The following is a 27,922-nucleotide window of genomic DNA, read 5'->3' on the forward strand; positions in this document are numbered from 1 at the left end:
TTTTCATAGGGGGGTCAGGAAAGCAAAAGACATTTATCTTTCGTTCTTTATAGCTAAAAAATGATTCTCAACGATGTTAGTTTAACACCAGTCAGCTCCACTGACCTTACATTTCCTATACTTCAGTGGAATTACTCCAGATTTACACTAGTGGAAGCAGGTGTAACCTTATGGGATGGTAAATGAATATACAAGCTTACAGTCTGCACATGCTTGGTCCACTTCCTGGGGACTTTAGATGGAATTTAGAAGGAATCAATTATGTCTTTCAGCTCTACATATTCCATCAGGCAGGTTTACTGTGTAATGCAGCCAGAATTTGGGAGTTAATGAACCAAGTGAGGTCTCTGATGCACCCTGAGATGCGGTTGAGATCTCCTACCCCCCCCCCCCCATCACTCCTTCTGCCAGCACCTGACAAATCTGAGCACCTCTGTAGTGCTGCAGGAGATTAAAGCAACATTTCTTTTGTACTACCCAGTAATCTTTATGCTCGGTGGTAAAGTTAATGTACGGGATTGTCACTCCACTCATTTCACAGCGGCTGCCAAAGAGCCTTCAGAGAACAATGAGGTGCTGTTGCTACCAGCCTAGAGCAGACCTGAGGCAGCAGTGTAGAGGCAAACGCATCTCGCACCCATCCATTCAGAGGGTGCGCAGTACAGAAAGCAATTGCTGGAGAGAAACGTGTCACCACTGCTCCTAAATGAATCATTAAATAGAATCTAAGATTCTTGATGCTCAGCACTGTTGTAACTACTAGAAAGCACCTCCACCCCCTGAAGTCTCTAATTCTCAGGAACTGCAACTCTCTTGAGGCTTGATGAGTGGAGAAACGGGGGAGAAATGTATATTAGACAACCCTGTTCTTTAGTGAGTGTGTTCCTTTTAATAAGGAATGAAGACAGGCTTACCGAGCCTATTAGTTGTTCCACATACACATTCATTGGGAAGGGGAATTAGTTTCTGGCTACCACACAGCCGCTGGGTAATACAAAGGAAAGACTCCTTTAATCTTCTGCAGCAGTATAGCAGTGTCCAGGCTTGTCAGAAGCTGCAGGAGGGGTGATGGCCTGGCTGCTGACAGCCTTCTAATTGGGTAGTAGAAAGCAGCTCTAAATGATGTGTTTGTGCCAACAAGTGTGGCTTGACATCAAGAGAGATCTGCTGAGGAACGGAGAGGGGGAGTACAGTGGTACTGCAGTGCTGGATGCAGTCCGAGCCAACAGGGCTTAGGTTTCAGAGCCAGCAGAGCCTGATAATGCTGAGGTTACTGGTTAATGCTGCTGGAAAGCTACTGCAGAGAAGACATTGTGTGACAGGAACTAGAAGCAATTGGAAGGGGATGGCCAAAGAGGTCTCTGTGTCCTGGCAATGGAATTTGAGCTCACAAATTGCCTAGAAGATGGGAGATGCACTGGAAAGCATATGCCCACAGTGGGTTTGTCCTCCAGTTCTCTTGCTCTGTACCACATAACCACAGCGCTCCCAGTGCTACCAGCTGCATTGCTGGGATCCAGGTACTGAGATCCACAAGGACCTCCTGTGTTGGCCCCTGCTTTTCCAAAGCCACTACAAACCAGCAGCAGAGCTGCCAGAAGCTTCACACTGGAAAACACAGACAACTTTCTAATACTGTCTTCACTTAAATATGAACAGGAGATGCTGAACAACTCCACCCTGAGACCTTAATGGAAGGCATCTGAGTGAACAAGCTGATGTGTATGGGCTGAGTTACTGCACCTACATGCCATTGTGTTAACTCTAGAACTGAGTCAAAGGGGAACTGAAACCACAGTTCAGTCTGAAAACACTCAGCCCCTGTGGTTGTGGAATTAAATGTCTGCTTGAAATATAAAGGCTGAAGAACCCGCTGCCTAAAATACCTGGAGAGAGAGCTGTGGCACAGGCAGGGTAAGAGAGGCACCCGGGCTCAGGAAGGAGCTCTGGTCGGAGCAGAAAATGCAGGTGAGCCTGTCCAGACTTCTTCAGGCTTTGCTGTTGTTTTGCTGACCAATAAGACAAGCTGCAGCTCTGGGGTGAAAATCTGAGCAGGTTATATCAGAGTCTAAAGGTCCCAAAAGGAGCTAAGAAACTGGAAAGGAGAGCTCCAGCAAAGGGTGCAGGCCAGAGCAAAATGTCTATTGTTCTAAACTGACAGTGGCCCTGACTGTGCTTCCAGTAGCCCCAAGTCTATACAGAGCTATTGTTAACAGCAGAGAAGCATAAATCAGCAATGGATAGTGGTGACCAGATGGGGTAGGAAAGTACTGAATGCTCTGCCAGCAAACCTCTCAGCATCCCAGCTCTCCTCCTTTGGCATGCACCTGACTTCTCCATGTCCTGCCAGAGTGAGGAGATGGCACTGCTCATAGCTGTGGAGGTGCTCCAGGGGTGAGCCAGCTACTCATCATCCAGGAGCAAGGAGGCAGGAAAACTGCCAGCAGCAGATTCCCCCATGGAGCGCACACTGCGACCCGGTGAAGGCAAAAGGATGACACCAGCATCACTCCAACCCTTGTGAACAAGGTGACCAAGGGAATAAAGGTCAGGACTGATGAATACTCCAAGAAACAGGAGAGTTTGATAGAGCCACTGTAAAGAGGAGATGTAGTAACAGCACAGAGAGATACCAGTTGTGCTACAACCAATACTGCTTTCTCATTTAAATGATGCTTATCCACACTCTGGTGTGCATGTAGAGGAAGCCAGACAATTCATACCCACAGCAGCTAGAGGTAGCTGATAATTTGGTCAGTGGTGGAGTGCAGCATGTTTCCCTCACATCTGTGGTAACTGGAAATGTACCCATTCAATTTTCTCCCCTACCCCAGCCACAAAGGGAGACCACTCCAATTATATTCTAGACAGAATTAAGGCTGATGTTTACCATTATCTCCCTGGTAACTCTCCTCTCATGACTACATTATGCAACCTAATTGTAAAGCTGCCTCAGCTCACTGGGGTTGTTATTAAATGCACTCTGCTGCTTTTCTTCCCAAGGTCAACGTTAATAATTAGGTGCTGCGATGCCTGTGACAGAGCCTTGTTAGGTAGAAAAAGGAAGGGAAGCAATTTAAAGGATGTATCAGAAATTCCCAGGTGATGAAATTTCAGGGGAACATTAGAATATGTGCTGAAGGTGGGTCAGTGAAGTTGGGTGTATTAATGAATAGGAAGGGGTCCAGCACACTGGTCTATGGGTGAAGCTTGGCCAGACTCACAGTATGAAGGATGTTAGATGGATTTCTATGGGGAATGTGGGAAAGTAAGTGATGAGATTTGAAGCTGAGCTACACTGCATGACACCAGAATTCCTCATTAGAACTATCTCCTCTTATATTGTTTTATCACATCTTAAAGCCCCAGAAGGAATTAACAGCAGAAATGACATTATATAGCGAGGAGTAAGAGGACTGGTGTGTTCCTGGAATGATGTTAGACTTTCTGGTAATATTGCCAGCTAGCGCCAAGGTTACATCTACCTGGTGACTCTCAGGTGATAATATGAAACAGTGTGTCAGCTAGAGGCAGCAGTAATCTTTGTTTGGGAAACAGCTTGAAAAGCAGCCTTCCAGTATCTGAAGGGGGCCCACAAGGATGCTGGAGAGGGACTTTTCATCAGGGGCTGTAGTGATAGGACAAGGGGTGATGGGATCCAATTTAAACAGAGGAAGTTCATCTGAGATATAAGGAAGCAGTTCTTTACTGAGAGAGCGATGAGGCACTGGAAGAGGTTGCCCAAGGAATCTGTGGCTGTCCCATCCCTGACAGTGTTCAAGGCCAAGTTGGATGGGGATTGGAGCAACTTGGTCTAGTGTGAGGTGTCCCTGATCACAGCAGGGGGGTTGGAACTGGATGATCTTAAGGTCCTTTCCAACCCAAACCATTCTATGATCCTATTACATGCCATGCAAATCTGCATGTGTCTCTGTGTGTTTACAAGTACATGCACATACACACAAATATATGATTATATACACATTGCATAAAAATAAATAAACATGTAAACAAACACACACATATGTGTGTATGTATATACAAACAGTGGAGCCCGAGCTACAGTTTCTATTTGGTCTATGACTTGCTCTGGAATTTTCCCTGAAGGAATTGCTTTCCCAGTCACTAAACTAAAAGTACTTGCAGGTCCGACTCAAAGCCCGTTTCGGTCCAGGTATGTCTCTCCTCTGATGTGTATGGGTTGGGATGAGCTATTTAATACCAAAGTAAAAACTATCCCCCAATGCTCTACTAGAGTGATTCCCATGCATAAGCATAGGAAAGAGGACTTACCATGGGAAAAGCTGAAATTACTTGGAGAGACTACACTGTAGAGCAGTAGTCTTATGAAAACCATAACAGGGTAATTGGATCTGGCTTCTGTGTAAGGCAGCAAGGGCTCGATGGGAGCAAGAGAAATCAATAAGACAAGAGAGAAGAAATGGGGAGGGGGAACCTTTCACAGTTTTGCACTGAAATATGCCTTCATCTGACCGCCTGTAACTCACTTTTCATCATCTCTATGTGACCTGCGGTTGAAGGTTTCTTTCAGCTATAAACAGACTTGTGCTGGGTTTTTCCCATCTTTGTTGCCTGATGAGGAAAATAATGCAAAACGACCCAAAACTTTGTAACTGCTGCAACTTCTTTATGCACCAGGCTTCTTATTTAATGTCTGGACCTCACAATCCCACGGCAAACCTCACCCTGAGTGCGGTTTTTACTGTTCTGGTTTGGTTTCTTCCAGTTCAAAAGAAAGGTTAACCCCCAAAAAGAGAAGTGCATCCTTGGTCAGGAGCCTTTCAGTCATCTGAATCATGCTTTACCAAAAGCCTCCAATGTATATTCAAGTTAGTGCATGTGGTCATCACTCCAGGAAAACTCCTTATCCTTTCTATATCACCTCTTTTATCCTCATGGAGGTTAGAAATTATGCCAACTATGGGAATGATGCAGAGTCTGTCATATGAAAAAAGCACAAAACCAAACCAAAATCAAACAAACCAGCACTTGTGAAGACTGCACAGTGCAGACTTGAAATTACTGGGTAAGAAAGAAATTTCTAGATCCATTCCTAGACCTAAAATTTCCACTTCTTTAGAGCATCATCCAAAGGGCTGGCACCCGAAGTGTCAAAGCTTCAGTCCAACGTGCAGTGGGAAGAAGGATTCTTCCATTTAGCAAATAGGCAAATTAAAGAATGGAGTGGAGCAGAGATACTCTAACAGCAGATGGTGTGTCAGAAGCAGAACACAGCCCAAATGACAGAAATCCTTATTCCTCTTTGCCACCTTTCATGTTAACCATTCACCTTTAGTCATGGTCTGGAATTTCCTATCCCACAGAAAGCATTAGCAGAAAATCTAGGCCACTGTCACTGAGATTTAATTCTTCTATTTATGCAGAGACTTCAATCTCCATAAACTGCAGTTTAGGCAACCAGCATTTCTGTCTATTAAGGACAGCAAAGTTAATCTTACTGAACACAGACTCCTCTAAATGAGGGTAACCTGAAATAGTTCAATTGCATCCATAAGCTCTAGGGAGAATAAAGCTCTAGGGAGAATAAAGCTAGGATATACTAAAGAAATAAAGGTAGGAGCAACCTGAGACTCAGTGGTGGTGACGATGATGAACCAGTGGCCTTCCAAAACCAAGCTGAAAATACTGAGTCCAAGACAGGAGGTTTCTTTGGAAACAGGCACATTGAGCTATTTCTTTAGATTACACCACTCATAGAAATGATGCAGTTTTACATCAAATGTCCTTATAGAGCAATACCTAGAAAAGTCCAGCCAACTTATTCATGGCATGCTATTCCAAGTACTAAATGCTAAATGCAGTTACTAACAGTGTGTTTGATCTCAGCCATGACAGATTAGGCTATAGCGTGATCTTGATTAATAAAAGTTAACTGAAGCCAAAACTCGTCCCTTAGGATTTTCAATCCATGTACACAACAAAAGCTGCACTAAAAAGCACTGGAAAATACAGCTTCACAGAGAAAGGGACAATGGAAAGAAAAGCCCTCACTAAAAATAGTGCTGCTCTTTTTGTCCCTGTGCAGGAAACGTCGGCACCAACAATTGTAGTGCTGAATAATGCTTTGTCTTTGGGAATGTTATTCAGCAGGAGGCAAAAGTAAATCAACAGCTAATTCTGCTGAGGGAAGTAAACATCTGCAGATGGGAACGTTGAGGCAAAGAGGTATTAAGGGACTTGCTCGAGGTGAGAAAAAGAAGTTGCTCTTGATTGCTGGTCACCTATTCCAGTGGGACACAAGAGTCCTCAGATGGAAATGACAAATTTCACTGTCCAGAGGAAGAATTTAGTATATGTAAACCCAAGAAATGAAAACTGAATTGTCCCCAAAAAGTGTATGTTTGTCCTTCAAAGCTATTAGAAGATGCAGCTCTTGGTTGGCATGCTGAGGACCTTTTTGTGGGGCTTTTTGCTGCAAATCCAGCAGGAACTGGCACTAAATGCCAGCACAGAAACATGAACAAAAGGTGCTTCCAGTAATGCCACTGGAACAACCCCCCAGTAGTCTGTTAGACATCCATGAGGCCAGGACATTGTTGCTTGGCAGCTTTTGCATCCCACACTAGATCCTGCAAAGCCATGTTTCAGTTTAGTTTGAAACCCAACCTGATGCATGGTGTTGCCTGGTGTCTCTGCTGTGTGCTTTGCTCAAACCACACTGACAACTTTAACCGTCACGCTGCATTTTCTGGTTACTCTTTGTCTTAGCAGACCAAGTTTGAGCTCTGCCCCACTAAGCACAGTGGAGTAACACATTTATTATGTTATGTACCAGCAAATTGACTGCTATTTTTCGCTTTTCTTAGCTCAGACTTCATTGAGCATCTCTCCTTCACAGCAGAGAGAGAAAACAAGAAATAATCTGAGGGGTTTAATTGCAATTATTTTAGATGACACACATGGCATCTGCAGGGACATGGGGCAATCCCAGCACTACCACAAGTACTGCGCTTCGAGAGCTGACTTTGTCTAGGAATATTTGTTCTGGATCTGACTGAAAAGGATGGCAATAAAACACGGCCAAATTGTCTTCAGCTTCTTTACTGCATACTTTTATCATAGAATCATAGAACGGTTTGGGTTGGAGAGCACCCCCTGCCATGGTCAGGGACACCTCACACTAGACCGTGTCACCCAAGGTTCTGTCCAACCTGGCCTTGAACACAGCCAGGGATGGAGCATTCACAACTTCTTTGGGCAACCTGTTCCTGTGCCTCACCACCCTCACAGTAAAGAATTTCTTCCTTACAACTAACCTGAACTTCCCCTGTTTCAGTTGGAACCCATCACCCCTTGTCCTATCACTGCAGTTCCTGATGAAGAGTCCCTCTCCAGCATCCTTGTAGGCCCCTTCTGACACTGGAAGGCTGCTATGAGGTCTCCATACAGCTTTTCTTCTCCAGGCTGAACAGCCCCAGTGTTCTCAGCCTGTCTCCATACAGGAGGTGCTCCAGCCCCTCATCATCCTCATGGCCTCTTCTGGACTTGCTCAAACAGCTCCCTGTTTTCCACTGGTTTTATGCAGAAAAGCTTTCTGTAGGTTGAGAGACTGATCTTCCAGAGGAGTGCTCTTGGTCTGTCCAGCAATGCAAGTACTCAGCTATGAATGTGAGAAACATCTCATTAGCTTCAGGGAGCTTATCCGCTAGACCTGAGGTAGTCTGACCAAAGCAAGGAACACAGGTCGGCTTTCAACAGTCACTGGCCACTGTGTATTATAAGTCATTCTGTTATTTCTCTAAGGAATTGAGCCATTCCTTGTGTGCCAGTGTCGATGTCTTTGTCTCTCACCAGAACTTTGGAACCAGCTGATCCCTTTTAGATAGACAAAGGGACAGAGGTCTTCAATATATTAATTTCCTGTGAATGTTGAAGAAATGACTAGAAAGGAGGCAGCACGCCTGTATGTCTGCAGTGTGTGTGCACAACTGTGTCATCTGAAACCCCCGAACCGACCTCAAATTATGGAATTGTTCACATTATTCCATCAGGAGCTATTCAGAATGTGAATACCCCAATCATGAGGGAAATTTTGACTCAGAGTTTATACTTTATTAAGCCTTGAGGCACAGAGCCAGAGAAACCAAGCTCATAGACATGTCTATTTTAAGCATCTTTCAAGTTCTTATGCGTGTTTTTGACCCACCTTTAAATTCAATTTCTGATTTTTTTAAACCAACAGAATAAATGCAGTTTTGTTTTTTTTTTGTGGGGGGGGTGTTGTCTTGCAATAGTTTAGTTATTCAATCTTCTGGAAAGGTTTACATTTTACTTTTCAGATCACAGTGTAAATGCATCAGAAATTCTATAGCCATTGTATAACTCAGTCCTGTCTGCAAAAACCTACGAAGAGAGCCTTTTCCCTTAACAGAAATAAGAGTGACTGTCATGCTGTAATAGCTTAAAATACATTGGAGAGAATGTTTTTAAAGATGTGTTCTAATGACCAGTGATGGCTCTAAAGTATTGGGAGATCTTGGTTCAAAGCCTCTTGGAATGAATAACAGTCCTTCTGCTGACATTACTAATCTCTGAATCAGGATCATTAATGTATTGCAGATATTATATCCCTAGCTGGCAAAAATTAGAATGCAGTCATAAAAATAGACATCAAATACATTTCTCTTTTGGGAATTAATATAGGAGTGAAGTATTTCTGCTACTAGTGCTTTATTACAGATATTTTCTTCCTGTTTTTAAAGGAATTAAGAGGGCAAACTCAGGCAGAACTCTGCCTCCAGCATCAGCCAGTATCTAATGCCATAGAGACTGGGGAACGCTCGCATTGCTGTAATAGTTTTCACTCTGGCACTGTAAATCCATCCTTTCCGGGATGTGCTGTGCTGATGGAGAGGAGGAAGGGTGGGAGGGGAAAGAAGTGATATTCAGGCAAGACTTTCCCATCTTGAGCATCTCTATGATTAACTACAGATCGATACTTCGTACTCGCCGGCTTTTATAGCTCATTAACATCAAATGGTGTCAAGATACAAATTTGTTCTATTGCTTGCCAAAAACTAGAAGCAGACACCCGCAAATGTTCCCTGGGGATATAAATGAGGCACAATTTAGTTGCTCAATTTGAATCCTAGGTAGAAAAATAATACTTGGGTGCTTTACCTCTGGGTCTCAAAGTACCACACAAAAACATGTGTGTGTGGGGGGGTGTATGTACGTATATATGTAAGAGAAGGAGAGGGAGAGGAGAGAGGCGGTGACTGTTGCTTTGGTCCTGTGTGGAGCTGAGAAGAAACCAGTAATAGAGAACCAGGCACTTCTTTTCCAGCCGCTGGGATCATTTTCAGGTTGCCTACCTACCGCAGCACCCCCTCCGCACCCAGAAAGTGCTATGAAATGCCCTCGTAAGGTGAAAATGCACCGCCAGCTCCCAGCCCCGGCTCTGAGGAGCCCCAGCTCTGTCTCTTTAAGGAACCCAGCGAGTCGTGATGCTGCTGTTTGTATTGCTAAACCCCCAGGAGTCCAGTTAAGAAATGGGCAGCTGTCTCTTTAAGTGTGATTTCCTTCTATTGTATTTGAATCGTGATCAGGAAAAAGGAAATGAAACCAGAGACCCGGGGCTGAGCCACGGAGTAATAATAATACTAGCGATGCTGATCTCCCCATTTGCAGCGCACCCACCGGGCTCCGGAGCATGTTCAGAGCTGCCCGGGCAGGAAGCCTGAGCGGAGCCCCGGGAGCTCCGGGCTGAGGCCGCGGTGGCCGCCGAGGCAGCCGCTCGCCGCCCGCGGCCGCGGGAGCAGCTCCGCCGCCCGGCGTGCCAGCGGAGCGCGGCGGGGATGGGAGGTCAGAGCGCGGTAGCCGCGGAGCCCGGCCCGGCAGCGGCCCCGGCCCCGGCCCTTATTTCTCTTCTCTCTCTCTCTCTCTGGTGTTGCAGGAGGAAATCCTGTGAATGTCATTGGGGGGCGGAGGGGGAACTCAGCTGGTGACAAGGCTTCGAGAGCAGACAGCCTCTGCGGGGGCAGCGGGGGCAGATCCCACCACAGGCACGCTACAAAGGAACAATCCCTGCCAATGTCATCGGCCATCGAGAGGAAAAGCCTCGATCCTTCCGAGTAAGTGGCCTTTTTTTTTCTCTTCGCGTCCCCCCACCCCTTTCCTCTATCCCCGGGAGCCTTTCGTTGGCCACTTACCCATCCCCGAAGGAGCCACTTGCCCGGCTCCGCCGCCACCGGCATTGTGTGCCCGGCAGCGGGAAGCGGGGGGTCGGCACCAGCTCCCTCCTCTCCTTCCCCCCTGGAGCCGCCCTGGGGGTACCGGTACAGGGCACCGGCGGCCCCGGTCCCGCGGGGGGCTGGCGGTGGGGTGTGGGTCATTGCCAGCTCCCCAAGTTATGGGAAAGACAAGCCGGGAGCAGGGACGCGGTAATTCCCCCACACACACCCCGAGCAGGGCATTTTCCACCCGTTCATCCGCCCCACGGGTACTGGAACGGCTCAGGGAAAGGGAGAGCATCGCGTTTTCACAGCTCAAGGTGTTTTTCGTTTGGAGGGACCCTCTCTCTGCCTTGTGTTTGACCTGCCCCAACTCATTGTAGCCGATTACAGTGAAAGGTCAGAGCTGTTATCTGTGGGTACCCAACTTCCACATTTTTACAATGCAACTTTCAAGAGCTTGGATAAATTGCTTTGCTGCGGGCAGGGTGTTCTGCAAAGCACATGCAGAAAGACTTGGTTGTAGAAAGGATCCCTGAGAAGGGTTATAGACGAGAATTTCACCTTCAAGAGGGTTTCCCACTCAGCGAAGGGACCAGCGCTGTGTCCTAATCCCAGCTTTAGGGCTGCGCTCTGCAGCTCTCCCATCCCTCTGGCACACACAGACATCCTATCCCACCGTGGCAAGAGGCACAGTAGCGCAGCATAAGCCCAGAGCCATTCCAGCTCTTCACATGCTAATAATTGAAGTTATGTTTGTCTGGAATTATGATAAAACAGAAGAAAAGCACACTCTAAACTCTCCAGTTTTAGATGACGCTTCAAGCATCGCTCTTAGTAAATTTGAGTCATTTGTGGTTTGTTTCCTGCGAGCTAAATGCCACTAGAAATGCCATTGCTGGAAGCCTGGAGTGAACACATGGAAACTGCTTCTTTGGGGGATTAAATTAATTCATTCCATGTCACATCTGATGTTTTATGTTATATTTCCTCTTATTCTATGCTGTTTTCTTAAGAAACAATAATCCAAGCTCCCAGGTATATGATGTCCAGGTTTCAACTACAAAGTTTTAGTAATCTTTATTTATTTACCTACTTCGTGTTCAAGTGACTTTTAAGTGCTGGCTTAGAAACCTATGGACATCAAAAAGCTAATGCATAAACCAGCAACTTTGTTCTGCATAAACATCCGCTCGGCTGTTCCGGAGTTCAGGGCTTTCACACAAACCTGGCCTTGTGATTCCTGCACACCCCTGAGATGAAACATTTTAGGGTCCACCTGAAGCTTATATGGATAATAAAGGAAAATAATGTGTATCTCCTTCTATTAAAAAGCTCACTGAACTTGTCAGAGTGGAAACCATATGTTAGGAAAGGGAGGATGGAGCCCAAAAGAATAAACTTGGGAAAACTAGGGCCTAATGATGTACTGAGTTCCTCATGATTCTAACAAAACATCACAGGGTGGAGAGCTGGTAGGAGAGGGATGTTGTGACACAACTTGCAGGGTACAGCAGTTTAAACATAGAGGAGCGAAAAACAGAACAGAATCTAATCAGATAATATCTTAGGGCTCAGCAGGAGGAGTTTCTCAGCACAGTTCTTGACCAGTGGTTGTTTTTCCCAGCTGAAGAAGTAATTTTTGCCTAGAAAATTGCTGAGCCAGTAAATAAGCAGTAGGAATATAATCTTTTCCTGTTGTCTGCTGGAAACTGGGAGCAGCCTCGTCCTTCTCCATCAGTGCAGGTCCCCTCTGCCCCACCAGCCCAAGGGAAGACAGACCAGGAACAAAGCACTGAGTGAGAAACCAATAACCTATGAGACAAGCTGGGAGCTCCAAAAAGAACTTTGGCTACCACATATTAAGCACTCAGTCACCATCCAGCAGAGCATTCACGTGCAAACATACACCTTCCTTGCTGATAGCCACAGGTCTGAAACTAAGCAAGTGCTTAAAGGATTGATCCAATAGTTTATTAACTTCCCTGGGGTTTGGATGAGGCTTTTGGTGGCAGCACCAGGTTGCTGCAAATGTATTTTGCTGTTCTGGTTTTGGGCAGAACTTGTAAAATTACACAAAAAGGCAAAGATAAAAATTCCTTAAGGAAGTAGCTTTGAAGGAAATTCCTGTTTTATCCCCAGGTATTACCAGAACCATCCTTGATTTCAGAGCTTTTCAGAAAGGGAAAAAAATAAGGTATGTGACTAGTCAGTGCTGGTATCACAATGATTGTGCCTCTTTTCATGCAGGGATGTGTAAATCCCAAATAGTTAGAGTTGCGTTGGTATAGACCCATCCCAGGGGTTCATATCCTTAGCTGAAGGGAAAAAAGAAGTCCTGCAGTAACATGAGGTAAAACTCCAGCTGTTAAAAACAGCAGCAAAACTCAAACCCATTGGGCAACGGCCTCATCTGCTGTATTTATTCATATCATGCTGTTCAGAGAAATAACATCCTCAGAATTAGTCTTCACATTTACACTTCCCAATGGAAACTTGACTGCACTAAAATCCCTTAGGTGCCTTTTCCAGTCCTTTAGTCCTTGGTGAGGCAGAAATCCCCTTTGCTTCCAGCAGCACTGCAGCCAAAACCTGCAAGCTCAGGCTTATGATATGGGCTGGTGTATTTTTTGATTCATCATAAACACTTTATTGTTCTGCTGGGGTTCTTCAGTAACTTACAGGTAAATCCAGAGGCTATCTGTGTTGATCAGGTCACTTACAGTTGGAAATTAAAGCACTGCTATAAGCTGTTGCCAAATCAGAATGATTTGGAAAGGTGAAGAATATAGCAGGAACTTTGCAGATGTTGGCAGGCATCGGTCATAGCCAGCATTGCTATGAACTGGTGAATCCAGGCAGCTTTTTGATTGCACTTTTGCAAAGGGCAAAGCTTAATTATGGAAGAATCATGTTATGGGAAAGGTATTTCTTTTGTAAGAACGACATGAATTGAGAAACATGACTGGGCAGTTCAGGTGCTGGCCAGTAGAAGAAAAAGGATGGAGCTACACAGACAACAATGTCTGAGTAAAGTAGCAGATGCCTTCATAGCAATGAATGCAAGCGGGTGATACAGAGATGGTCAGGTTTATGCATTATTCTTTGAGGAAAAACAAATAAGTTAGTACATTTGGGGGTACTCTTACTAACTCCTTACATTTGAAGCTGATCCTTTTTTTTTCTCTAAGGATAAATCATTTATTCCACTGGAGAAAAAGAGGGTGTAATCCCTGTTCTAACATGACCTATCTTGTGTTTCACTTTGGTTTTCCTTCTCCTTCTTCTGATGTGGATGCTTTCGGGGTACATTTTCCTTCTGCAATGATTCTTTCATTCCCTCAGGGAGCCGGTGGATGAAGTCCTCCAAATTCCACCCTCGCTGCTGACATGCGGCGGTTGCCAACAGAACATTGGGGACCGCTACTTCCTGAAAGCCATCGACCAGTACTGGCACGAAGACTGCCTCAGCTGCGACCTCTGTGGCTGCAGGCTGGGCGAGGTGGGGAGACGGTTGTATTACAAACTGGGCAGAAAGCTCTGCAGAAGGGACTATCTCAGGTACACAACCCACTCCTTCTACCCTCACTCCCCTTCTTTTTTACCATTTAATTCATTTAATTAGTACAGCTAGTGAGCAAAGGGCCATAGAATCATAGAATGGTTTGGGTTAGAAAGGGCCTTAAGATCATGCAGTTCCAACCCCCCTGCCGTGAGCAGGGACACCTGCCACTAGACCAGGTTGATCAAGAGCCTGCCCATAAAGAATTCATTTTGATTACTCTTAAATGTAAAGCCCGACAGCAGCCACAGTTGTCATACAGCACTGCCTGCAAGTTCAGGTTTATAATATGGGCTCACATATTTGGGGGGTTCATGCTGAGATGCTTTATGGTACTTCTGGGGTTACTTGGTAAGTTACAGAGGTTATCTGTGGTGATGAGGTCACTCGAAGTTGTTTATAGGTTAAATCTTTAAAATCTTGTTGGGGAAAAAAAAAGCATTTTTTAATGACAGTGAATTGGTCCTGAATAGACAAGAATTTCCTGAATCAGATCCTACAAATACACTTGTCACAAGTATTGTCATTAATGTCTCTCTGCCTGTCTGTTCTGCCAGAATTTGTAAGCAGAAGGATTAAATTGAGATTAAGATCGTTCACAAAAATGGGTAACAAAGGATCTTTACAGTCTTGATTACAATTAAAGGGCATTGATCTTTGCTGTGCTGCTTGTGTACCAATTCTAATGGATCTCCAATGTGTCAGGAAGTCTGTGTAACAGAATAATGGTATTTGATGTTTTTTCAGCTCCCCTGCTGAAGGCTGATTTACCTGCTAATAAAAATTAAGCCAAAATCTCAGCGGAGTTCCTAATTCCTGAGTTTTACTGATGGGAATTTTGCTAAGCAGAGACTAAGAACTGAGTTTTGTTAATGGGACCACTTGTAAATACTCTGCATACCCAACAGTTTCCAGGTACTTTTAATCTCAAAATGGAAGCAACCGAAATATGGGAATACAATGAATGTATTGTCTGGCAGTGAAATTCAACATTTTTACTTCTTTAATAATGCAACCTATAATATCTTCCCTCATCAATGCAAAATTTGGCAATCTTTGTATAACCTTAGGCTTACTTTCGTTGGGCAGAAGTAAACGCTGCCATCTCCTGGTAGACGAAAGAAATGATGTCGTTTCCCCTTCAAGATCTCTTAATTTAGCGGGCCTTCTATTTCCAGTTAAGAAGATGATATAAAGCGGGCACAGCACAAGTAAGAGAAGTGTAGGAAGTGGAAAAACTCTTTCCAGAATTACTAGGGAAACTCAGAAGTCAAACTTAATAGGTTTATAGATTGAACAAGTAGGATGTAGCTCTTCTCCCCCCCCCCCGCCAAGAAAAAATATATATTCATACTTTTTTCTTAATGATTTGATGTACCAAATGTGCAGCCAGCACGGCATGAAAGGCTGGCATTCACACATAGATAAATATATAGTCTTAGCATGTATCCTTCTGAAATGCAGCAGGAGTGACTTCATGGATACTGAAATCTCTGGATTTGAAAGAGCCTCCAGTGTGGAGGCAGTGACAAGAGACAGGGGAGTCTTAGATCATAGTTTGTGTCAACTCCTTTCTGTAAACTACAATAGCAACAGCTGAAGATAGGTAAAATTTATCAATGGAAAGGTAATTTGTAATGATCACAGAAGTGGAAGTATTGGCATGGCACAACTTTATGCTTTGATCTGGGAAACCTTTACTCCTCCTGAAGCTACTCAGCAATTCATGATAAAGTCATTGATTAGAGAAGTCAATTATACTGAAAATAGATGAGGAACTTGGACTTCCTGCTTCAATTTTTGGTATGGCAAAGTTTAGAGCTCTGCTCAGCAGCTTTCCACGTGACCTCATCTACCTTGCCAATACAGTGACTAATGGATCAAAGCACTGATGCTGTGTTCTTGGTTTTGATTTGGTTTTTCCCTTCTCCCCAGCGAAGGAACTCTGCTGACTTCTCTGCTGTTGTTGTTTCAGGCTCTTTGGCCAAGACGGCCTCTGCGCCTCCTGCGACAAGCGAATCCGCGCTTATGAGATGACCATGCGAGTGAAGGACAAAGTGTATCACCTTGAATGCTTCAAATGTGCTGCCTGCCAGAAACATTTCTGTGTTGGGGACAGATACCTCCTCATCAACTCAGACATAGTATGTGAACAGGACATCTACGAGTGGACTAAGATAAATGGAATGATCTAGCAAAGACATGCCTCATAGTGTACAAAAGCCATCTCGTGGGCAACACCGTAGCTGCAGTGAGGAGATCATCACTTGAGCTATGGGCTTTGTCTAAAATGGGGGGAAAATACCATGGAGTCGGCTCTTTGCAGGCAGTGCTACATAGAATCTAAACTACAAATAGGTGAAGAAGGGAGACTGACACAATAGTAGGTAGACTGACTTCTGTTAACAAAGGCATATGGACAATAACTGACATCAGCCACGAGGGGAGAGGTGGGGAACAAACACAACACAATGATGAATTCTCCTAACTGGAAAAAGAGTAGGGACTTCTGTAAAGAGATGTTATGACTTTGTCACCTGCAGACTAGGATTGTGCAATTGAACTTTCTTTTCATCTTGTTTTAGTTACTGAGTTTAGATGACAGCTCCTATCGTAGACATGAGGAAGAATACTGGGAGGAAAGGGCCATCACTTCCGTGGTCTTTCTATATGGCCTTACACTTTGGGTAGAAGAGAAAGAGGGAAGAGGGTGGGGGTTATTTTTGCATGGAGTTTTTGTTTTCTTTGAGAATGAACAGTGCATCCTCTAGTCCCAAATTCTTCTTTAAAAGAATCCTGCTGAATAGTTGTTTTTTGGCACTGCTGTTTCAAGATGAGGTGTTCCACAGATCATTTCTATACAAATATAAATCTAAAGAGTTGTTCAACTATTTTATTAACTTAGATTATATCGATAAAATATTTGTTGTGTGTAGTAAGACTCTGCAGCTTTAATAAAAATAACAGAAGATTTGAGTGGTGGTGTTCATTTCTTTTGGAGTTGGGCTGGATTTTCTGTTTCTATTATTTATTTTATGTTCTGTAGCAAGATTTACACACTCTTGTCTACAGCTGATGCCTGATAGATCCACTTATGGTTGTGCTTCAAAGACATAATGTGAGAACACCAATGTCTCAGTAAGCCTTGCCGAGTTCTTCATGCTGAGGATAAATTAGTGTTGTAGGAGAAATCATAGAATCATAGAATCACAGAATGGTTGAGGTTGGAAAGGGCCTTAAGATCATCTAGTTCCAACCCCCTGCCATGGGCAGGGATGCCTCACACTAGACCATGTTACCCAAGGCTCTGTCCAGCCTGGCCTTGAACACCACCAGGGATGGAGCATTTACCACTTCTTTGGGCAGCCTGTTTCAGGGCCTCACCACCCTCACAGTAAAAAACTCCTTCCTTATATCCAAACCGAACTTCCCCTATTTAAGTTGGACCCCATCACCCCTTGTCCTATCACTACACTCCCTGATGAAGAGTCCCTCTCCGTCACCCATGAGACAGTGTTGCGTGACACTGAGGCTCTTTGGTGTTTATGAGGATGTTTTGAGGTTGGTGGCCCAGAGAGAAATACATTTGAGTATACACATCAGAGTGTATCTCATCACAGAGGAGATCATGTAAGATAAGGTCTCTTAGAAAGGTAGCCCATTCTGGTTTTGCTCTGGATTATTGAATCCAGTATAACATCAGTAGAGCAAATCAATACTTGCTAGTATTTAGACGAATTAAGTTCAGAACCTTTCCTGCAAAGACCATTGTCACTTGCTTCCTATGCAAAAAGCACTGCAGTAATACTAAGAACACAAGGAGTACACCTGGTCAGGCAAAAGTGGACATTTGGTATTTACTCCCTCAGGGACAAGTAGTGGATGTTCAGGCAAGCAGGGAGTGACCCCACATGAAGCCTTTCGAGCTTGTAGGAAGGTCCAGTGAGCTTTGTGAGAGCTTTCCTGCAGACCCCTCTGAATAACAGCCACCACAGACCACCGTATTGTGAGAGATAGGAATGGTCACTTCCTATCACCTTTTTTCCAAACTATTCTTGGTTTTAAAGACCTGTGTCATATTCCTTCCAACTTGTTTTTTCTGAAATGAATAATCCAAGTTCCTTCTTGCATGAAAACCATTTCACACCTCTGATAATCTCTTTCTCATCTCTGTGTGTTTTCTGGTTCTACGTTCTGCTTTTTTCTAGAGTGCCACTAGAACTGCATATTGTGTTCAAATGTACTAAAAAATAGAGCTTTTAACAGAGCTGAGCAAGTCTGACAGTCCACTCAAGACATCTGGCATGTCCACTCACCCCATCAGTACTAACATGGAAGGAATAGCACCTAAACATACGGATATTTGTCCAATTTTGTCACCTAAGGGATCTCCCATCCCTTACTGCAAGTGGCAGTACTGACCAATGACAACATCTTCCTTTTTACAATGGATATTCTGAGAACTCTTATTTCTTTTCTTGCTTTTGATGTCACAAGTAGTGTTGGGGACAAAACCTTTAAATCTTATTACCAATAATATAGGAAACTATACTTAATGAGATCATGCTTGAAAAGTGATTTAGCTCTTCTCAAGTGATATGCTGACCTCTGGAGGCCACAGGCAGCTGGTTATAATTATAATTCTTAGCCTAAAACATCCCTGCCAGTCACAGGCAAGAAAGCTATATACCCAAGTTAAAATACAGCTCCTCACCTGCAGTGGCTCCTTGCAAGTATTTAGTTCAGCTAGAAATGAAGTCTCAATACCCTCATCAGTTTTCACAGGTTGGTGGGTGTAACCAGGATGCTAACACAGGATGAAAGCGACAATTATTATTCAGGTTGGTGAGTGCAGAGCTCACTGTGTGAGCTCTTCATGGCAGACACTTTTAAAGCCTTCCAGGTCATCATGCCCTGACATATCATTGTGATGTTCCTCTGAGGGTCCTTTTTCTTTCACCCCCTCTGCTTTCCCCCCCTAAAACATGCCTTGATAGCACTACTGTACAAGCAGGGCAGAGGAGTGCTTACAGCTTCATGAACATAAAATCATAGAATGAATGGTTTGGGCTGGAAAAGACCTTAAGGATCATCTAGTTCCAACTGCCTGCCATGTGCAGGGACATCTTCCATTAGACCGGGTTGCTCCAAGACCCGTCCATCCAGTAACACTGGCTGGGATGAACACTGCCAGGGATGGGGCAGCCACAGCTTCTCTGGGCAGCCTGTGCCAGTATCTCACCAACCTCATAGTGAGGGACTCTTTCTGCTACTTCATAGCAAGAAGATTTCACAGATGATGGCAATCACCTGTAAAGCTGATTGTTCTGCAGTCACACACTAGTGATAAGGAGACAAGAGCTCTGCCCCACGCCATGCTGCTGCCCACTGAAGGGTCTCTGAACCAAGAGCACATGTTTCAGATCACAGGTAGCCCTCTGTTGATAACTCTGACCATGCGAGGGGCAGTGGGAGATAAAATGAGCTTCCCTTTGACAAAGTAAGCCATGATTTTGACTTAGCAGAATTGCTATAAAGATGTTTTGAGCCACATCCTGATCACTTCATGATGGTATAATTGAACATAATATAACTGCAATCACAGAGTTACATCAGCATAATGATAGCATCAATATAGCTAGAATCAACAGGTATCACTACAGGTGAGAGTTTTGACAATTGTTTCCTAAACCATTTCCAGTGTAATTTTTAGCCTTACTCAGGCATGCTGCAGAGCTGATTTCCGTGATTCCACAACCCAGAGAGGTTTGACTGAAGATTTAGTGTAAGGGACGCATTAACATCTGGGTTGGGATTAGCGTCAATGGTTCACGGAGGCTGTGGTTTTGCATTAATGAAAGTGAGATCCATGTTCTGGTCTCACCTCAGAAAGTATTTCCTGTGTGACTTTTGGCAAAGGTATTTAATTATTCTGTTACCTGCCTATAAAATGGAGCTATTATCACTTATTCTGTAAGAACTTTCTAATGGCAATGCACTTATTATTTTCTGTATCACTTGTACTGGAAAATACGTCTTTAAATCTAAATGAATATATCTGTAAAGGAAGGATACTGCAGGGTCCACAGTGGATGTTCTTTTGTTATAAGACCATTGGTTTTATCTGGTCTATGTAACTTCAAAAAGAGCTTAAGCTGAACTGGAAAATGACAGCTTGTGCCAGAAGAAGAGCCTCCACTTGAGCAGAGTATACTCTACCTGTGTAATTATACCAGTCTGTTGGTGGACTTTTCCCACCAGATTCCTAACTTGTTCTCTCTGGATCCAGGAGCGGAAAGAAGAGGTTTATCTTGGAATTAGCATAACCAACACTTCACCTCTGTCCTCCTTCAGTAAGGACTCTCTCCTGAATAAGATGAAAATAAAATGTTGCAAAACCACTGGCTAAAATGAAAGCAAAGATGATTTAAAGTCACAAGCAAAAAGCCCAAAAATCTGAATCTGTCTTCATCAGCTGATATTCAAATGCATTGTCCATTCTATGTTTTGAATATCACCAGTATTTTAAAAGGCATATCATCCTTCAAGATTTCCCTTCTTTGTCCCCATTATTCAATGTCACGGTAGGAAGATGAGAGCATTACCATCGATATCACTTTTTTAATTCCATGCCCTTGAATAAGGGCAATAAGAGCCCTGCATAATAGAGTTTTCAGGGGAGAGAGTAAATGGGAATCGGGTGTTAATTCAATACAGGATACAGGAGCTGTCTCTCCCATATCTTTTCTGAAGGTAATACTGTGCCTCCAATTGTCATTATACCCAAGAATCAAATTATTTGAATTCTGGACACATCAGCACAAAACTGAAGACTCCCTGCCAATTTCATAGCCTGCTTGGAAGAGAACATCAGAGAGCATCACTCATTTATACGACTGCCAGCCTGAGACTGTAAATTCAGAAAACAAGAAGGCCTCAGGTGCTGCACTTTAACACGTCTTCCTGCTCCTGAATCGCCCCCTCCTTTAGCACCCCCATCACATACAAGGTAACATTTTATGTCTGAAAGGCAAAGCTTTCAAGCACCTGCCATGGCCTGAATGTGAATTGAAAATGAGACTATTAAGTATATTAATTGATAACAGTGACTTATGACTTTGAAGGAGATTCATGACACTGGGAAAAACAATCTATAAAGATTTTTGTTGCTCTAAAAAGACAGTGCAGCATCAGCTTATTTCACTTGCAGCAGGTTCATCTCTTTTATAGAGCATACTGCACTGCAGGCAAAGGGAATTTTAATGGACACTGGGAAAAAAAATGATCTATTCCTCTATCCCATGACAAAAAAGAAAGCACGAAAAGAAATAGAACAGAGAGACTGAGATAGGATATCAGCAAACATTTAAGGAACTGGAATTAAATGAAGAATCAAAAGTCTGTCAATGAGATGAAGATTAAACTGGCAGAAAGTTGAACCTTGTTTGAAGCAGCTTGTTCCCTCCTGCAGTGGGTTGGTTTGTACCAGGCTAATGAGAAGGCACATCTCTCAAAGGTTCCTAATGAACCAGCAGATCGCTGATGGTGAATTCATCAACGTATTTTGTAGGAGTACACCATGTTCTGTTTAACACTTTTCAAGTGCCTTGCAAGCATGGATGTGTTAATGCATTACTCTTTCCCTTTTTAAGCTATAAGCCACGCTCTGTAAGTGTGGAAACTGAGGCAGAAGATGAACCCAACCTGCTTAAAAATCACCCAATAACTCAGCCAAACTTGTACAAGAGCAGAAGTTAGACCAGACCCCCTGGCTTGAGCAAGACCATTCAACCACACACACTTTTGCCACCACTGCCAAAGCACGGGGACAGCATTGGCCTGACCTGTCCAACAGTGAGGATCTCAAATACACTTTGAACAGTCTCAAACAGCATTTTATATGAATGCTTTCTATGAATTATGCCTGAAAGCGCTATACATCCCTCCCTGCATAACAGCCAACATGGTATATAAAGCCCAGCTATGTTTGCAGAGGAGTTAACAGCCTGGGGAGACATTTGGGCCATATGGGTGGTAGAAAAACATGAACTTCTGCATTTGATGACATCTATGGCTTATTCTTCACATACAGAGAGCAACCCACCATTTCATCTCTGTAGCAAAACTCATACAAAGCCTGAAGCATCCTTAATCCTCCTTATCTGTATTCTTTGCCCACAGAGAAGGGATGATTAAAAAACTCCTGTTAAACTGTCTATTAAAAATTAATTTTTCTAATATTTGATTTTTTGGTGGGTAAAAAACAGATTACATGTGAAAAAAAAAATAAACATACAAGATTTTCAGGGAAGAGATTTTTCCTTTTTTAATGAAAAAGTTGAATTCACTTTTTGCTGAATGCTTCCTGGTCATCTCTGCACTCTCTGGCATATTCTGGTTACATTTATAGATCAGCATAATGCAGTAAGCCTGTGACCAAGGGTGAATAGACTGCAACAAGTTTTATTTCTGTGGAGGTGCTGAAATAGGAGGAGCAATGCAAGATGCTGTAACAGGAATGACTGGAGTGGTGGGAAGTAGCTGTTGCTCTGCAGTGTTGAGAGAGAAATAACCTTTCAAAGCCATGATCCAGGAGAACTAACTTCTTTTGTAACCCAGTAGCTCTGTGCCAGCTTTCACATGATTCCTGAGAGGTTTCCTCTTCAGGGCTGTATCTTCTTGGGTTGGTTGTTACAAGCTGACACTAAGAAGGCTATGAAAGAAGCCTGAAAAGCAAGGCAGGATTTTGTTTTCTTGCTTTAGTTAATCATTGAAGCTCTCGGTCTGAAAGATGAGAAAAGGAAAAGCATTTCTCTTGCTTGAAAGCTACAACAAATGTTTGCCAGGCTACCCAGGGTAAAAAAAGATCTGGAAGCAGTGGTGCAGCAGAGCAGCAAATGAACATCAGGGATACAACCAAGGAGGCAAAAGCCTCTGGATATAACAGCTGGGAGTTAAGAAGTTCATTTGTAACCAACCGATGATCCTTATACCAGTGAAATACTGTCTAATGACTCCAGCTCTCTGTAGCTTCCACAACATGTCAGCGACAAGATGTATTTTCCCTTCTAATGGCAGATTTGGATGCTTGTTAGTAGAGGGAGTAGCTTCCCAACCATGACGCCTAAGAGTTTGACTTCAGTCTTCAGCCTTCCGACTTATTTTAGACCCCCGATTTGAGGCTGGGATTAGGGGTTTGGTTTTCTTCTCTCCTCAGATACGTGTCCTGCATCTCATATCAGATAACTTTACCAATGGATTTCACAACAGCTGAGAACTGGTTTTGAGATACAGATGATTTACTTATATATAAAGAGACAACCAAAATAAACAAGAAATTCTTCTTTGCTAAGACACGCGGTCTTCAGTCGGACAATATCCTGAAGCATCTTGACAGCTCCCCAAAAGAGCGCTTAGATATCCCATTGTATCTGATTAAACAGATCCAAGACCTGCAATCATCAACCTAAGGATGCTTTGCAACACTGGGAGATCCTCAATTGGCTCCTAAGACAACACTCCATCACAACATGGTTATGGGGATTGTGCGGGTGGTAGGTACAAGCAAGTGCCAAATAAGCTGTGGCACAGTTGCCCTGGAATTCTTGGAGCTAGACCAGCAGTGAGTTTGACTCCACACGCACAAGCAGCATGTTGTTCAGCTGATAAGCAAACTGAGAACGTGCATCAGCAAATACAGTTTGTTTATCCCCTAATAACTGGTTTTGAGTAGTGCAAGCAAAAAAGAAACCAGGTCTGCACTGGGCAGATAAGAGCTCTGACCAAAAGGACGACCAAAGGTCGCACCAGACCTCCTGGAAACTTCAAAAGAGAAGCTCTCAGTGGGAATGGATGACTAAGGGAATTGCAAAGGGCTTTTATCTTTGTGCTACCTCTTCAAATACAGCTCAACACTTCAGTCATTTCTTCTTGCCATCGTCTGATGCATTTACAGGGGTACAGGGCTGGGTTCAGCCTTGTTCCTCCTGCACAGGCGTTTGTAGCCAAAAACCCCATCGTTGCAGCCACAGGTACCAGCCAGCCTCATGAACGACCTCAACTAATAGCATAAAGAGTGTGTGGAGCTGAAGACTGAGCTGCTGTTTCACTTAGATGTGGGGTTTTAGGGTCAAGAAAGACTCAACAGCAGTAGAATTTTCTCTAGGGGCACCTCATTTTTCTCCAGGTTCCTTGGGTAAAGAAAGACCTTCCGAGCTCCCACTCAAACCCACCAGGGTCCCAGCACCTTCCATGAGATCATGAAATACTCTTCCTATCCTTGCTTTCAGTGGGGTCTCTCACACATCTCTTGGGCCATGAATCATGTAATTGCACCATGAATCACACGCAATGAAACGCTGCAAGTGCATGAAGTGATAAATATTCCTGAGGCTTTATCACTGCCTTTTTTGACCAAGTTAAGTTTGAAATTAGCAGTCTTGGTCTCCTGTGAACTTCATCAGTGTTACTCTGTCAGTATTATAACCAGCACATTCAACTGTATATGTACAGAACCTGAAAGCACGTACTGGCATTGCTGGCCTGTGATGAAGGCATCTACTGATTATTCACTGCACTGAGTTTCTCTTCTACACTATCTGCTTCATTTAATGTGTTAGCTCTTGGAGGCAAGAATCATGCATTTCTGTGCTCTGTAAAGTAAGAAAGCTTGATTTTGTATACTTTCACAGGTTAATGTTTACATTTGCAGCAGTATCTTATACATGATTCATGTGAAAGAAGATGATATGAAAGGAAAACCAACTCTGAGATAAGCAGCCCTGGAAAAGAATAAAACTCGGGTATGTCAGTGTGTGCCAACATGGACTCTTTCATCTGAAGAATAAAGCCCAGTCTGGCAAAATGACTCTCCAAGTGGGATTCCAAACTCTGCAAACATCCATAAATATTTCAGATCCATTTTGGAGCTAAGAATCTGAGACAAAAAGATTTGCAAATGAAAAAAGACAAGTCTGAAGTCACAGAGCACCCTGACTCAGAGCTGTGCCCTGCAGGAGAGGGGAGGACCAGAGGTGGCTTTTTGTCAACCTTAGGTGACTGATATATGCAAGAACATCCATGTATCTGACTACTCCACCTAGACCAGCCACAGGTATGCTACCACACTGCTCCTTCCGTAGCTCATCTCCACATCAGGACCCACAGAGGCCAGGGACACAAGGATATGAGGCTCTAGTTCAGCTTCCAACTTTCTGTGCTAAGGGACCTGCCTGGATTACTGTCTTAGAGGGTCCAGAAGGATAAATGCTGGGAGTAGACCCCAACTATGGCTGCTTTGAGTCTTGCATGTAACCACTAGATAAAGTCCATTGGTTGAATCCTTGGCAATTCATTTGACTTCATTTGACCTTGGAGCTGTCAAGGCTAATTTAGCATTGTGTGAGAGCTTTACGAGGGGCATTAGTGTTGGCTGGGTGATGTGGCAGTAATGAGGAAGGGATTTTATTTCAAACCATTGTTTCATTCCGACAAAGGCAGCCTGAAGATGCACTCTGACACATATCCTATTTGTTACTAAAATGTCCAACAGGCTCCTATGCAATATCTGGTTTATTCACGTACACATGTCATTGAAGTTCTGGCTCTGATCCCTTTAGCTACCCGCCCGTCATCTTTCACATCTCATCTGAGATTCACTCCTGGGAAGCCTGAAAAAGTGATTTGGTTATCAGCTCATATGTAAATCCCTCACCTTTTTAAGGGCTGATGAACTCTCCTTATGTTTATGTGATTCATTGGAATCACTGCATGATCCTACAGCTCCTAGTTTTAATTTTCTTACCTTACTCCTTTCATGCTCTTTATTACAGCCACTCAGTGTGTGCTGGTTAATTTCAGATGATCAGATTTCCAAGTAAAGGTCATTGTCTGCTTGTTCCTATGAGGCCCTGACCTTATTGCATCTTTGCTACAGTAAAGAACAAACCCAATAATAATAGTATAATAACAACAGAAATTTTCTGGACCTCAGCTTCTTTCTTTCAATCAATTCCCCAAGCTGTCTATTCCTCTCAAAGTCTCACTTTTGCCCATTTATTATTGTCCATTTAGAGCACTAAGAAGCTGATGTTGTGAAATGTGGATCACCCCCTGCCCAAAAATCTTAGCACATTAGCTGAATTTCAAGAGACACTCAGTACCCAGTGGCAAAGATCCCTTGTGTGCCATTTCAGCAGATTTTCAATAAGTGAAAATAAAGGAAGGAATCTAAACCCCTCATCATCTTTCGAAGATTAAACATGGGATGCACAAAGCAATCTGATAAATTTTCAGCCTGAGGAATACCTCTGATATATTTAGCCATTTGGGCTCTATGACTGGTGATAATGGAAGAAAAACTAGGCTCTGTTATTAAAGTGGGAAAGAACCTTTATGTCTAGACAGAGCTGGAAAAATGCCACCATAACTTACCTGCACCCATAGTTTGTGCACCTGTCACTTAGTTGATGGAGAATGCAAAGCCTGGAGTGGGTAAACCACTTAAATGCTTCCATTTTAAGTGGGTTTATCTTTGCTTTTAGAGTTTGGGGGGCTTTTTTATTTGTTTTTTTTTTTGTGCATTTTTTTTCAGCTTCAGGAACTGACAGGTCCCTTTTACTATGTGTTCTTTGCAATTGTTAGGCTACACATTAGGAAAGTACAATGACAGCTCTTCAATGCAGCCCTGAGGAGCTAGCTAACCAGCATAGCTAAGTAATTTTTACTACTAACTCCTACAGAATTATAGGCAAACTCCATTTCCATCCTCATCAATGCCTAAGCTCCCAAGTATACATTTCCCCACAGTGCAATCACACTGTGTACATTTCCACGCAGTGCAATCACTGACTGCTGTATAGACTGCCTGTTAAGTTTCAAAAGAGCAACAAAGAGCCATCCTCATCCACTCCCTGACACGTTAATGTTGGCGGAAATGTGAACCTACTTTCCAGTTTCAGCTAATACACTGATTTTGGAAGGCTAGTAAGTAAGAATGAGCATGCAAGTGCTGCGCTTCAGAGCACCAGCAGCACTTCACAAACCATAGTAACTTAATGCCTTGCCAGTACGTGCTCACCTTGAACACATGTGCACACCAGTTACTGCCATTGACAGTCCCTGCCAAACCCACGCTCTCACGGTGAAGGACTTTACCTTGTTTCTCATCTTTCCAGGTCTTCAGAAGCATTCAGCTCTTTTTCCATAGCCTGGCACGCACTGTCCATGATGGCTCCCCACTCTTGGCACGCACTGTCCATGATGGTTCTCCACTCTTGGCACGCACTGTCCATGATGGTTCCCCACTCTTGGCACACACTGTCCATGATGGCTCCCCACTCTTGGCACGCACTGTCCATGATGGCTCCCCACTCTTGGCACACACTGTCCATGATGGTTCCCCGCTCTTGGCAAACACTGTCCATGATGGTTCCCCACTCTTGGCACGCACTGTCCATGATGGTTCCCCACTCTTGGCACGCACTGTCCATGATAGTTCCCCACTCTTGGCACGCACTGTCCATGATGATTCCCCACTCTTGGCACACACTGTCCATGATGGTTCCCCACTCTTGGCACGCACTGTCCATGATGGCTCCCCACTCTTGGCACGCACTGTCCATGATGGCTCCCCACTCTTGGCACACACTGTCCATGATGGTTCCCCACTCTTGGCACTCAGTGTCCATGATGGCTCCCCACTCTTGGCACGCACTGTCCATGATGGTTCCCCACTCTTGGCACGCACTGTCCATGATGGTTCCCCACTCTTGGCACGCACTGTCCATGATGGTTCCCCACTCTTGGCACACACTGTCCATGATGGCTCCCCACTCTTGGCACGCACTGTCCATGATGGCTCCCCACTCTTGGCACACACTGTCCATGATGGCTCCCCACTCTTGGCACGCACTGTCCATGATGGCTCCCCACTCTTGGCACGCAGTGTCCATGATGGTTCCCCACTCTTGGCACGCAGTGTCCATGATGGTTCCCCACTCTTGGCACGCAGTGTCCATGATGATTCCCCACTCTTGGCACGCAGTGTTCATGATGGTTCCCCACTCTTGGCACGCACTGTCCATGATGGTTCCCCACTCTTGGCACGCAGTGTCCATGATGATTCCCCACTCTTGGCACGCAGTGT

General features: G+C 44.0%; 1 protein-coding gene across 1 annotated transcript; it reads left to right on the forward strand.

Moving 5' to 3' along the window:
* Positions 1 to 9,579: 9,579 nt before the first annotated feature.
* On the forward strand, positions 9,580 to 16,752 carry LMO2 (LIM domain only 2). Its single transcript, XM_061462048.1, has 4 exons — positions 9,580 to 9,846; positions 9,938 to 10,115; positions 13,560 to 13,775; positions 15,752 to 16,752. The coding sequence occupies exons 1-4, from the start codon at positions 9,840 to 9,842 to the stop codon at positions 15,969 to 15,971; spliced, it is 621 nt and encodes a 206-aa protein (XP_061318032.1). The 5' UTR covers positions 9,580 to 9,839; the 3' UTR covers positions 15,972 to 16,752.
* The last annotated feature ends 11,170 nt before the right edge of the window (positions 16,753 to 27,922 follow it).

The sequence above is a fragment of the Pezoporus flaviventris genome, unplaced genomic scaffold, assembly GCF_033815535.1.
Source record: "Pezoporus flaviventris isolate CSIRO_AGI_PZ_B2104156 unplaced genomic scaffold, CSIRO_AGI_Pfla_v1 ptg000035l, whole genome shotgun sequence".
Taxonomy (NCBI): Eukaryota; Metazoa; Chordata; class Aves; order Psittaciformes; family Psittacidae; genus Pezoporus; species Pezoporus flaviventris.

Excerpts from the sequence above, each read along its gene's own strand:
- LMO2 (XM_061462048.1), top strand. Across the intron at positions 10,116-13,559 it reads AAAAGCCTCGATCCTTCCGA|GGAGCCGGTGGATGAAGTCC; the intron begins GTAAGTGGCCTT and ends TCATTCCCTCAG. Across the intron at positions 13,776-15,751 it reads TGCAGAAGGGACTATCTCAG|GCTCTTTGGCCAAGACGGCC; the intron begins GTACACAACCCA and ends TTGTTGTTTCAG.